General features: G+C 40.9%; 1 protein-coding gene across 2 annotated transcripts in view; it reads right to left on the bottom strand.

Moving 5' to 3' along the window:
* pld1b (phospholipase D1b) overlaps positions 1–13,371 on the bottom strand; it is a 79,167-nt gene that overhangs the window by 39,690 nt on the left and 26,106 nt on the right. For both annotated transcript variants that reach the window (XM_056450121.1, XM_056450122.1), the window contains exons 3-10: positions 4,938–5,104; positions 3,363–3,505; positions 2,431–2,542; positions 2,296–2,361; positions 2,146–2,204; positions 1,073–1,165; positions 611–763; positions 366–515 (exon numbers count right to left, since the gene is read on the bottom strand). In XM_056450121.1, coding sequence (XP_056306096.1) covers positions 366–515; positions 611–763; positions 1,073–1,165; positions 2,146–2,204; positions 2,296–2,361; positions 2,431–2,542; positions 3,363–3,505; positions 4,938–5,104 — 943 coding nt within the window. The remainder of the gene's footprint in view (positions 1–365; positions 516–610; positions 764–1,072; positions 1,166–2,145; positions 2,205–2,295; positions 2,362–2,430; positions 2,543–3,362; positions 3,506–4,937; positions 5,105–13,371) is intronic.

Below are 13,371 nucleotides of genomic sequence, written 5' to 3'. Positions count from 1 at the left end.
GGAAAGCATCGTCAATGCACCGTGATGCATCGAGATATCAAATTGAACTCAATCGATGATCGAAAACGTAAATTCTAAATGTACTTGCCAAAAAACTGAAACTATTATATTATATTATATTATATTATATTATATTATATTATATTATATTATATTATATTATATTATATTATATTATATTATATTATATTATATTATATTATATTATAACTACTGCAAAAATTTGGTTTAATACACCCTTATTACAAATATGACAAGCTAACTAAAGTCCTGAGGGAGATTTTTAGGGTGGTTTGGGTCACAAATGGTCACCCCAATGATTTGATCATTTTAGTCTAGAAATGCATGTAAAAAGTGATATTTACCATTTAGATAGGATGTTCTTCTGTTCATTGGCGAAGGATCCAAAGCGGTGATCTTTAAGGAAATTGCTGCCATATTTGCGCACAAAATCATCAACGGCTTGTCCCCACCACCGGGCATGACGGTAACTCGTAAACTTCAACACCAGAGTCCTTTAAGAAGCACAAAGCTCTTTCATTTACCCTACACTGAAGGTGCAAGTCAATAGCATATTGTACGATATCTTAAATGACCAATATCCACACACCTTGAAAGACTGTCAATGCGAACACCATGCTTCGTTTCAGTGTCTTTAGTGTCCATTTTAATGTCAAACTCTTTATCCACCAGCAGGACGAATGAGATGGCACCAGAATCTGGCTTCATGAGGAGCAGGCAAGAGTCCTTTGCCACCATCCACCTATAAAGAGCAACAGTAATAGATTAGATATTACACGATTTAATGGAATATAAATTACATATGTCTGAGTCGCACTGCTCTGCTGGCTTGACCCTTTAAAGGAAGATTGACAGACAGGTGTTTTGACCAATCACAGCACTGATACAGTTATAGGACACTGTTTTTCTTTCTTTATCTTCATAAATTTATATTAATCTACTATAACAACCAGCTGGATGTACATTATGCTTTACTTTGATTACTACTATTTTATCGATAGTGAGACATTTTAACTATAATTTTTTAGAAAATTAATGGCACTAAACTGACCGTTTGGACCAGCGGTAGCACATTTTGCTGTGGCCACAGCAGTTCAGTCCAGGAATACGGTGACCGCCAGACCTTTTGTGGACCATGCCCTCCCTGAAATGGAAACATAGGAAAAAAAATGCTCTTACAAAAAAAAATGCAAGAATATACCTTTAAATACATTCAGGTCATTCTAAAATCAGACAAATATCAGAACCAATCCTGATTCAAATTTTTGATTGTGGAACAAAATATTAAATCTTATGGATGTAAATTAACGGAGTAATCCATTATTGTGTAGAGAATGGTTGAAAACAACAGTTTTCACCTTGACATAAAAACATGATGATGCAGTCATTTTCCACAAGTCATTTTTATCCCACTCTACAAAACAGTCCTCTTTAAACAGACATGCATAAATAAAAATTAGTATTTTGACACAAAGCACAGTTTTTTTTTCCTTCAGGAAAAATATTAACAAAAAAAACACTGTATGCTAGATGCTTTTATCCAAAATTGTAAAATTTATTCATCAAATGCACTCCAGATGAAGAGTGGCAGTTCATTTCACCAGAGAGGAAAAGAAAGAATGAAGGTTTTGAAGAGTGATTTCTCTCATTATAAGCTGTTATAATGAGTGTGTACAAACGCAGCTTTTCTAAACAAAGCGATGGTCATGCAGGCAAGGATCAAACAGAATAGAAAGGATAATCCAAGCAAGTAATCCACAAAGAAAGCAAAAATCCAAAAATTTCTGTGGCAGGAACTTGGAAAATGTTTTGAAATGCACTCTACAGAGATATAAGACTGAGCAATGGTTGCAGGCTTGAATGGAGTATTTATAGTCCATGAAATCAGTGATAATGTCCTACAGCTGTGTCAGTGATCAGATGGTGAACTGAAACAGGTGAGTGAGTGCAAGACATGATGGGATTTGTGATCCAGGATCACTTTCACGTTCCAAAACTTTCACTCTCTCCATTACTCTGTAGCGGGATGAGCCTCCAAACCTCCTCCCAAATTGTTTAAAGTGTAATTATTGTTAAAATGTCATTCCAACTAGAACATTTTAGCTATTAAAAAAGTGCTCTTACAAGCCTTTCGGTCCCAAATCATGAATGAAGGACAGCTGGCTCACATCAATGAACTCCATCTACAGCAAAACCAGGACAAACCCATTCATTAACACACATGAAATGAGAAAATGGACCAAAATATTGCACAGAATTCAAATATGCACATACTGTTGCGTGGTAGTTTCTGTACATTGGCATTTTTAGCAGCTTATTCAAGTAGTCTTCAAGTTGTCTCTGCAAAAAACATGGCACAAGTCAGCATGCTAATACAGAAATCATATTCAGATGAAAACGTAAACTGACTTTTCGACTAGAGACTTGCTCTTCTCTGGCTAGCTCTTCTCCTCCTCCTCGGGGTAAACTTGGCATGTGCCGTTCGAGGTTCCTGTTTATAGTTTGCCTTCGCTCTGTGTGACTGTTGACCAGAAGATGCCAAAGACAGGATGAGATGTTAAGATTACCAAGAAGACAAACACGCATAACATCAACAGTGGCTATGATGGTTGAGATTTTACACTAGAACACCAATTTCAATCCAGAAGATCATAGAATACTGAAGAAAATATATTACAGTCTCCACAAAATAGTGAACCGTAAAAAAGTAACCATTTTCTAAATGAATAATATGATGAATTGTTTCTTAAGAACCAAATCAGCATATCAGAAAGAGTAGTGGGAATTCACCATCACAGAAATAACCCTTTCAAAAATTACTCATGTTTTTTGAACAGTAAAATTATAGTAATCATGGTTACAACGACTACAACTATCATTCTGAAACTATAACTATGACTTTTCAAACCCAACTAATTTGTGGTTACCATGGCCAAATATGGGTAACCTTAAATTACCCATGGTTTTGCAACACTAACCATAGTTTTACCATGGCATACAAATGGAAGTCAATGTGAAAAAACTATCCTGGTTACTACAATTTTACTATGAAAAAACATGGTTAGTTTATGTAAGGGATATTAACAGACAGCATTTAATTTAAATACTACTACTACTACTACTACTACTACTACTAATAATAATAATAATAATAATAATTCACAGTTTTTTTTCAGCAGTTTATATACAAATATTATTTTATAGTGTGCAATATGTAAATTTTATAGAAAACATACATATAATCTAATGTATCATAATCCTGTTATACTGTAAACATATTACTGTAACACATTTTTAAACACATTTGTCTAAATAGTTATAATAATCTCCAGTTGGGTCACCTGCGGGAGGGCAGTGGGATTCGGAGGAAGGTTTTGTAGGCTCTGAGTTCCCTGTGAAGCTCCATAAAATGCTTCTCCTTCCTCTTTACCATCCAGGTGAAGTTTCCGTGCTTCATTTCTATCTTAAAAACAGCTGGAAGCACCTGGATGCAGAGAACATCAGCAAAGAGATAGTTCAAGCAAAAATGAGACTTCTGTAAACATTTACTCTGACTTTCTGATTATAAGATGGATTTAAAAGACTTGAAACATAGATCATATTAAGACTAATAGTATTAATTAGTATTAATTTACTATAATTTACATTGTAAAAGCGCTATAGAAATAAAGGTGAATTGAGTTGAATACCGTATGAATTATTTTAATGGTTCTTTTATATAGATTTTTTTATATAGACAGACATCAATATACTGTAGGTTCAAAATTAAGAGACTGCTTAAAAAATTCTGAATGTGTTTGGATTTACTGGATTTATTATGTAGATATTAGTAAGTACGGTTTGAGTAAAATGTTAATATTTATTATATTTATTTCATTATATAAAAGGTCTGTTACTAACATTTGTTATAAATTTCAATTTTAAAACATTTTTTTAATTTAAATGTTACTATAAACTTAAGGTTGCAGCTTTTTATATTTTATGCAAAAAACAAATGTATATCCTCAGTAGTTTACAGAACAAATATAAATAAATAAAAACAAAACAACAAAAACAAAACAAAATGAAAAAAACAATACAAAACAAAACAACAAAAACAAAACAAAATGAAAATGAAAAAACAATACAAAACAACAAAAACAAAACAAAACAAACACAAAAATGAAAAAAAAGAAAATAAAACAAAACAAAACAATAATGAAAACAATAAAACAAAACAAAAACAAAACCACAAAAACAAAAAAGCAAAACAAACAAACAAACAAACAAACAAAAAACAAACAAACAAAAAGATGAAAAAAACAATACAAAACAAAAAAAAACAAAAACAAAACAAAACACAAAAATTGAAAAAAAATAAAATAATAAAAAACAAAACAAAAACAAAACCACAAAAACAAAAAAGCAAAACAAAAAAAAACAACCAAAAAAAAAAAAAGAAAAAACAATACAAAACAAAATAAATGCCATCTTTCCAGACAGGTTTCGATTAACTTTTAGACAACACCAAATCAATGTTTTAACATCAAAAGAATTAAATAAGCAATATTTGAATATATACACATTATTTATTTATTTATTGTGACATTTGTCCTTTTCTTAACAAAAACAAAAACTTGGAACGACATGAAAGTAAAACGCACAATTTTTAGTTTTATTTAATAGATTTCATTTATAGAAACCTTCAATAAACGACACCCAAAACACGAATGCTCGTCAGATTCAATAACAGCGTCTTTTGTCATTATTCTTCTGAAAAACTATTTTGCATGTGCTAAATATTTTCATATATGGTGTCCAAATCTCCAGGGCAACATGTAAATTGCCTTGGCAACCTCGAAATCTCCCGGGCAACAAATAAAAGGCATTCAGCCCACAAACTCTCACTTGTTGAAGGCAAGTGAGGGATTTCTCACCTTCGAGACGCTCCTCTGGGACGTGATGTTGAAGCGGTCCTGCGCTGACGTGAATCGCTCCACCTCCAGGATTTTGGCGGTGATGGGGAGCGCGGTGAGAAACACACGCGCACCGGGCTCTTTGAAGCCTTTGGTTTTATATACAGCTGAGAAGGGGATGCGGGAATCTGCGGACCAAATGCTTCATGTTAGTGACTGACAAGTTCAATGCAGAGCCATGTAAGAAACCCACAAAGAGACCACTTGATGATCAGCTTTTCAATTTTAAAACGTTAATATTATTTTTATCAATTTTAAGTTTAATTAAGCTTAGTCAATTCACCTATAACGCATGTGTTTGGATTGTGGGGGAAACCGGAGCACACGGAAGAAACCCACGCCAACACGGGGAGAACATGCAAACTCCACACAGATGAACAATGTTTTTGAAGTGTTTCAGTCAGGTTTCAGAGCTCATCACAGTACAGAAACTGCATTAGTGAAAATAACCAACGATTTACTCTTAGCTGCTGACCAAGGGTGCATCTCGCTATTAGTTCTACTCGATCTTAGTGCGGCATTTGACACCATTGACCATGGTATCCTTATTAATTGCTTAAAGTCTACAGGTGTCCAGGGACAGGTCCTACAATGGTTTAAGTCATACTTATCTGACCGTTACCAGTTTGTGAATATTAATGGACAGCCTTTACAAATCAGCCCAGTAAAATATGGGGTGCCTCAAGGATCAGTTTTAGGCTCTTTGCTGTTTACAATATACATGCTACCCCTGGGAGACATTATTAGAAGACATGGGATCAGCTTTCACTGCTATGCAGATGATACTCAATTATATATTTCAACTAAACCTGACGAGACGTCTAATCTGTCCAAGCTAACTGAGTGTATTAAAGATGTTAAAGACTGGATGACCAACAATTATCTTCTCTTAAACTCAGACAAAACAGAATTATTACTTATTGGGCCTAAATCCTGTACACAGCAGATCTCACAACTCGATCTACAATTAGAGGGATACAAAGTTAGCGTTAGCTCTACTATAAAAGATCTGGGTGTCATATTAGACAGCAATTTAACTTTTGAAAATCATATATCCCATGTCACAAAAACTGCTTTCTTTCATCTGAGAAATATCGCTAATTAAAATGATCGTGCCCAACTGAGCCTGGTTTCGCTCAAGGTTTTTTTTCTTCACTTCTGCCATTAGTGAAGTTTTTTTTCCCTCTCCGCTGTCGCCACTGGCTTGCATGGTTCGGGATCTGTAGAGCTGCGCATCGTTGGATTTACTCTTCAATATTTGGACTCTCAGTAGTGATTATTAAACCACACTGAACTGAGCTAAACTGAACTGAACTTAAACACTACAAACTGAACTACACTGTTCCTATTTACTGTGACCTTTTATGTGAAGCTGCTTTGACACAATCTACATTGTATAAGCGCTATACAAATAAAGGTGAATTGAATTGAATTGAATAGATGATGACCCAACCGGGACTCGAACCAGCAACCTTCTTTATGTGAGGCGACAGTGCTAACCACTAAGCCACTGTGTCACCCCTTGATATAAATATTTTAACTCTAATTTCTTAAACGGTGTAGTGTAAAATTAACGAAATAAACTAAAACAAAAAATTTGAAGATAAAGCTATTTAGTGTTACTTGAAATAAGTTGAAATAACTAAATGTTACAAAATTTTACAAAAATATATACTTAAGAAATTTAACTACAAAAAAATAAATAAGGGTTAGTTCATCCAAAAAAAGGAAAGTATTTCATGACTTACGTTTTTTAAGCGTATATCAGTGGTCCACAATAAAAAATTGATTATTTATTGTGCGGCCCGGTACCAATTGATCCACGGACCGGTACTGGTCCGCAGCCCGGGGGTTGAGGACCACTGGTGTAAATGACTTTCTTCTTTCAGTCAAAATGTATTCATTTTTTTGTATTATTTCAAAAATACTTGCCTTTTACAACCCCACAGTGGAAATAGTCATCTCATTTTTATCACTCTGTAAAAGCCAAAAATAATTTTAAAAATAATTCTGACTGGATTCGACTGAAAAAAAAGAAAGTCATAACGTACATGTCACGGATTGGCCAGGCTCTTCCACCAACATCACGCACCGAGCACCTTCACCTGAGTATTAACCACGCACAGCTGCACCCAATCACTCCCATTCACTATATAAGCACACACCTCACTTCACTCATTGTCCGGTCTCGTTCCTACGAAGCGGACTCTGAGTGAACCACTTCCTAGGTTTCACTCCCCTACGATCTCAGCAAATATACTTACCTTATCTCTGTTTTCATTCCAGTCTGTCCAGTGTTCCAGTTGTCCTGTCAACGTTGTGTGTCTCGTCAGTCTGTCTTCCCCGCAAGTCCTCTGGTGTGTGCATTCGGTCATCCTTCTGTGTCTGTCATCCCACCTGGCAAAGAGAATCATCAGTTCATCCAAACTCCATTTCCACTCTCAATCATTATCCAAATTACTCTGCTGTTGTAATAAACCTCATTTATACTTACTCCCCTTGTTTGTCCGTCTGCTTCCGTAACAGAAGACCGGACCTTCAACTACCAACAGCATGAGCACTCACGATCCCCTTCAGGAGTTGGTGGATTCATTGAAGAGAGTGCTACTACCATCTGCTCCACTTCCCGAAGCACCACCAGCACCGAGCACTTCTTCACCGTCCACCCACTCATCCAGTCCCATGGCTCGACCAGCGCCCTACTCTGGCGGGGCGGAGGAGTGCAATGGATTTCTCCTACAATGTTCTCTGGTATTCACTATGCAACCCGAGTTATACCCTACAGATCGGTCCAAAATCGCATTCATCATCTCCCTTCTCTCTGGGTCGGCTCTTCGGTGGGCTGAAACCATCTGGCAACAGTCTGGGCCGGTAACAAATTCCATTCAGTCATTCACCCAATATTTCAAGGAGGTTTTTGGTCGCGCGGATGCCGAAGTAGCAGCTGGAGAACAGTTATACCATCTCAAACAGGGAGCCATGTCCACTCAGGATTATGCTCTCAGGTTCCGAACTCTGGCTGCTGCTAGCGGGTGGAATGAGCGATCTCTCCTCACAACCTACCGGCTCGGACTAGAGCCCAGCCTCCGGTTACAGCTGGCCGCCCTCGACGACACGATGGGATTGGAGAAGTTCATCCAACACTCTCTGCGCTGTTCCGATCGTCTGAGGGTCTACCAGCATGATCCTCCACCGGTATCACAAGCACTCCTCCGTTCGCCAGAGCCAGCCGTCCCTCCAGAACCAGAGCCCATGATCATAGAATCTGGTAGACTCACAATCACCGAGCGACAGAGGAGGCTGACCCGGGGTCTGTGCATGTACTGTGGTGCCAAAGGACATGTCAGGCTGGACTGTCCCATCCGTCCAACACGCTCTGTGGTGAGTTTGTTCAGTTCTCCCATTGAAAAAATGCATCCTCTCACCACTAATGTCCAGTTAACTACCCCTTCTGTCTCAGTTTCAGTCACAGCCCTCATCGACTCCGGGTCAGCAGGAAATTTCATCTCGCACGCCCTCTGTCGCCGACTACAGCTTAACACCGAAGCCTCGACGCACGTCTACCAGATTCAGCCCATAACCAACGATATCCATTCTCAGGCACGTATCCATCGAAAATGTGAACCCGTCAATCTCCAAGTAGGACTGCTCCACAAAGAGGAGATTCAATTTCTGGTTCTGGAGGGTGCATCGATGGATATCATCTTAGGGCGCCCGTGGCTGGTGAAGCACGATCCCATCCTCTCTTGGGGCACAGGAGAGATTAAGAGATGGGGAGAAGAATGCAGATCCAGCTGTTTTCCCGATCTACCCTTACAAATTCAAAGACCCCTTACCGTCTACGTCACGTCTGTCGAAAGTCCTGTCGAGAAAATATCCATTCAGATCCCGAAGATCTACTCCTCATACGAGGATGTATTTTGCCCCAAGAGAGCTTCCCAGCTACCTCCACATCGGCCATGGGACTGCGCCATAGACCTGCTTCCAGATGCTCCTATGCCCAGAGGTAGGATCTACCCGTTGTCCCTTCCGGAGACCAAGGCAATGGAGGAGTACATCCATGAGGCTCTGAGTCAGGGGTATATCCGTCCATCCACGTCACCTGCTGCCTCAAGTTTCTTCTTCGTGGCTAAAAAGGATGGAGGGCTGCGGCCATGTATCGATTACAGAACCCTAAATCAAGGTACAGTCAAGTTCCGGTATCCCCTTCCTCTCGTCCCTGCGGCCCTGGAACAACTCAGATCCGCCAAAATTTTCACCAAGTTGGACCTCCGCAGCGCCTATAACCTGGTGAGAATACGTGAGGGGGACGAGTGGAAGACTGGGTTTGTGACCCCTACTGGACACTACGAGTACCTGGTCATGCCCTATGGTCTGGTTAACGCCCCCTCCGTATTCCAAAACTTCATCCACGAAGTTCTCCGGGAGTTCCTTCATCTCTTCGTCATTGTATACATAGATGATATCCTGATTTACTCCCGGAGTGAGGCCGAACATCGCCACCACGTTGCGGAGGTCCTGAAAACCCTCAGGAAACACCGCCTGTACCTCAAGGCTGAAAAATGCTCCTTCCATTCACCATCTGTTCAGTTCTTGGGGTACATCATCGATCAAAGAGGGGTTCGTATGGACGAGGGGAAGGTCACTTCCGTCATCTCCTGGCCCGAACCAAAGACCATAAAGGAACTCCAACGTTTCCTAGGATTTGCTAATTTCTACCGACGTTTCATCCAGAATTACAGTCTCATCACCGCTCCGCTCACCAACCTGTTGAAAAATAAACCCAAAGCACTACCCTGGCCTCCCGAAGCCGCCGCAGCCTTCCAAAACCTAAAAGAATCCTTCACTCAAGCCCCACTGCTGACTCATCCTGATCCTGACTTGCCGTTTGTGGTCGAAGTGGATGCATCGACCACCGGAGTGGGAGCCATCCTGTCCCAGTACCACGGTACTCCTTCATTACTCCATCCATGTGCCTATTTCTCCCGGAAGCTCAGCCCGGCGGAAAGGAACTATGACATCGGAAATCGAGAACTTCTGGCCATCAAGCTCGCCCTGGAGGAGTGGCGACACTGGTTGGAGGGGGCCAAACATTCGTTCCAGGTGATCACAGATCATAAAAATCTCCAATACCTAAAAGATGCTAAAAGACTCTGTCCTCGTCAAGCCCGTTGGTCATTGTTCTTCTCCAGATTTCAGTTCTCTATCTCATATCGACCAGGTTCAAAGAACATCAGAGCAGACGCACTTTCCAGAATTCACGACCAGCATGAAATTATTGAGACACCGGCCAAGATCCTTCCCGATCAGATCACTATCTGTCCCATCCAATGGTCCGCTCCTACAGTAAACGCCACTCCAGAATCCAGAACTCCGCCGGGCTGTCCCCCCAATCGACGCTTCATCCCTGAAAACCAACGGGTAGATCTCATTCATTCCAGCCATACATCTCTGGGCACAGGACATCCTGGGGCCAACAACACCCTCTCGCTGCTATCCCAACGCTTTTGGTGGCCGAACATGGCGAGGGATGTGAGAAGATACGTCCAAGGCTGCAGAGAATGCGCTATGGCGAAGAGTCCTCGCCATCTACCTGCTGGTAAACTCCATCCCTTGCCCATCCCAAACCGCCCCTGGTCACACCTAGGAGTTGACTTCATGACAGACCTCCCATTGTCTGAAGGTAACACCTGCATTCTAGTCATCATAGATCGATTCTCTAAATTCTGTCGTTTGATTCCTTTGAAAGGTATACCCACAGCCCTAGAGACCGCCGAAAACCTGTTCAACCACGTCTTTCGAAATTTTGGGTTACCAGAAGATATAGTCTCGGATCGAGGACCCCAATTCATCTCCAGACTATGGAGAGCATTCTTCAGACTCCTAGGTGTGACCGTAAGCCTCTCGTCTGGCTATCACCCCCAAACCAACGGCCAGACAGAGAGGAAAATTCAGGAAGTGGGGCGGTTCCTCCGGACCTTCTGTCACGGTCACCAAAACTCCTGGAGCCAGTTTCTGGGCTGGGCGGAATACGCCCAGAATTCCCTGCGGCAACCTACCACCGGACTCACGCCATTCCAGTGCATCCTAGGGTTCCAACCTCCACTCTTCCCCTGGGATGGCGCACCATCTGATGTCCCCGCAGTGGATTACTGGTTCCGGGAGAGCGAGAGAGTCTGGGACGATGCTCATCACCATCTCCAGAGGGCAGTACGCAGAACAAAGGAGGTATCTGATAAGAGGAGGATTCCAGGCCCCATCTATACTCCAGGACAAAAGGTCTGGCTCTCCACCAGAGATATCCGGTTGCGACTGCCCTCCCGAAAATTAAGTCCCAGATTTGTTGGTCCCTTCACCATTCTGGAACAGGTCAACCCCGTCACATACAAATTACAGTTACCACCACAGTACAGAATCCACCCCACATTCCACGTGTCCCTTCTAAAACCCTTTCACGATCCTCTGATTCCCTCCACAGAGCCTGGCCATGAAGAGGAACCTCCTCCCCCCCTGATGTTAGAAGAAGGGGCCATCTACCAAGTCAAGGACATCCTACGGTCCCGGCGTCGTGGTGGTCAGCTTGAATACCTCGTCGACTGGGAAGGATACGGTCCAGAAGAGAGGTCATGGGTCTCCAGATCCGATATACTAGATCCCGCACTTATGGAAGAGTTCCACTCCAATCACCCAGAATTTCCAGCACCTCGAGGACGAGGTAGACCACCACGACGTCGGAGGTTCAGGCCCTCAGGAGCGGGCCCTGGGGAGGGGGGTAATGTCACGGATTGGCCAGGCTCTTCCACCAACATCACGCACCGAGCACCTTCACCTGAGTATTAACCACGCACAGCTGCACCCAATCACTCCCATTCACTATATAAGCACACACCTCACTTCACTCATTGTCCGGTCTCGTTCCTACGAAGCGGACTCTGAGTGAACCACTTCCTAGGTTTCACTCCCCTACGATCTCAGCAAATATACTTACCTTATCTCTGTTTTCATTCCAGTCTGTCCAGTGTTCCAGTTGTCCTGTCAACGTTGTGTGTCTCGTCAGTCTGTCTTCCCCGCAAGTCCTCTGGTGTGTGCATTCGGTCATCCTTCTGTGTCTGTCATCCCACCTGGCAAAGAGAATCATCAGTTCATCCAAACTCCATTTCCACTCTCAATCATTATCCAAATTACTCTGCTGTTGTAATAAACCTCATTTATACTTACTCCCCTTGTTTGTCCGTCTGCTTCCGTAACAGTACACTACATGTAAAAGTTTTGTAGTCGATCCCAGCTGTAAGAGAAACAAATAATAACTTGACTTCTAGTTGATCATTTGGAAAAGTGGCAGAAGGTAGATTTTTCAGATAAATTATCTGTTGAACTGCATCCCAAATATCAAAAAAAGTGTAGAAGACCTATTGGAACCCACATGGAGTCAAGATTCTCACAGAAATCAGTCAAGTTTGGTGAAGGATTGCCCATTACATTACAAACCACAGAAGTGGCCGAATTCTTTAGCAGGATAGCAATCCTTCTCATACTTCAGCCTCCACATCAAGGAACTTGTATGTATGAGATGGTATGTGCTATCCTGCTAAAGAATTCGGCCACTTCTGTGCAAAAAAGGCCAAGGTGCTCCAGGATTGGCCAGCCCAGTCACCAGACATGAACATCATTGAGCACGTCTGGGGCAAAATGGAGGAGGAGGCATTGAAGATAAATCCAAAGAATCTTGATGAGTCCTGCAAGAACGCTTGATTTGTCCTTCCAGATGACTTTATTAATAAGGTATTTGAGTCATTGCAGAAATGTATGGATGCAGTCCTCCAAGTACCACGACTTTATATTCTTTACTGTACATTATTTCTATTAGGTGACAAGACTTTTGTCTAATCAAAGTCAGACCTTACTGTCCTAATTAAGTAATTAAAAATCAACGCATGATCATATTTTATTTTGGTAAAATAAGCGTAATCTAGAGGCCTTTGCCTTTCATTTAAGCCACTTCTAATACCAAATGATCAACTACAAGTCATTACTTGCTATTCCTAAAACTTGGATCAGCGACAAGACTTTGTCAGGTAGTGTATATATACGCCTAGGATGCCTTGAGGAAAATCATGCCATATGTTTTTAATTTTGTGTGAACTAACCCTTTAAAAGGGAAAATATAATACTAAAAGACAAACTATAAACCAAACTTATATTATAAAAAATATATATCAATATAATCAATGAACAGCTTGTTTTAACTGTCAAATATTAATCATTTTTAAGTTGTAAAATCCCTTTCTGCCTCTTTTAATGAACTAAGTGAATCATTGCTGTATTATATTTTTTCAAAACAAAAAACATATATGCCCATTATTATCTCTTCTCCTTGATTAGCATAAATGCTCTG

Source organism: Danio aesculapii, chromosome 24 (genome assembly GCF_903798145.1).
Source record: "Danio aesculapii chromosome 24, fDanAes4.1, whole genome shotgun sequence".
Taxonomy (NCBI): Eukaryota; Metazoa; Chordata; class Actinopteri; order Cypriniformes; family Danionidae; genus Danio; species Danio aesculapii.
The sequence above is the reverse complement of the archived record's forward strand: the minus strand, read 5'-3'. Positions and strand labels throughout refer to the sequence as shown.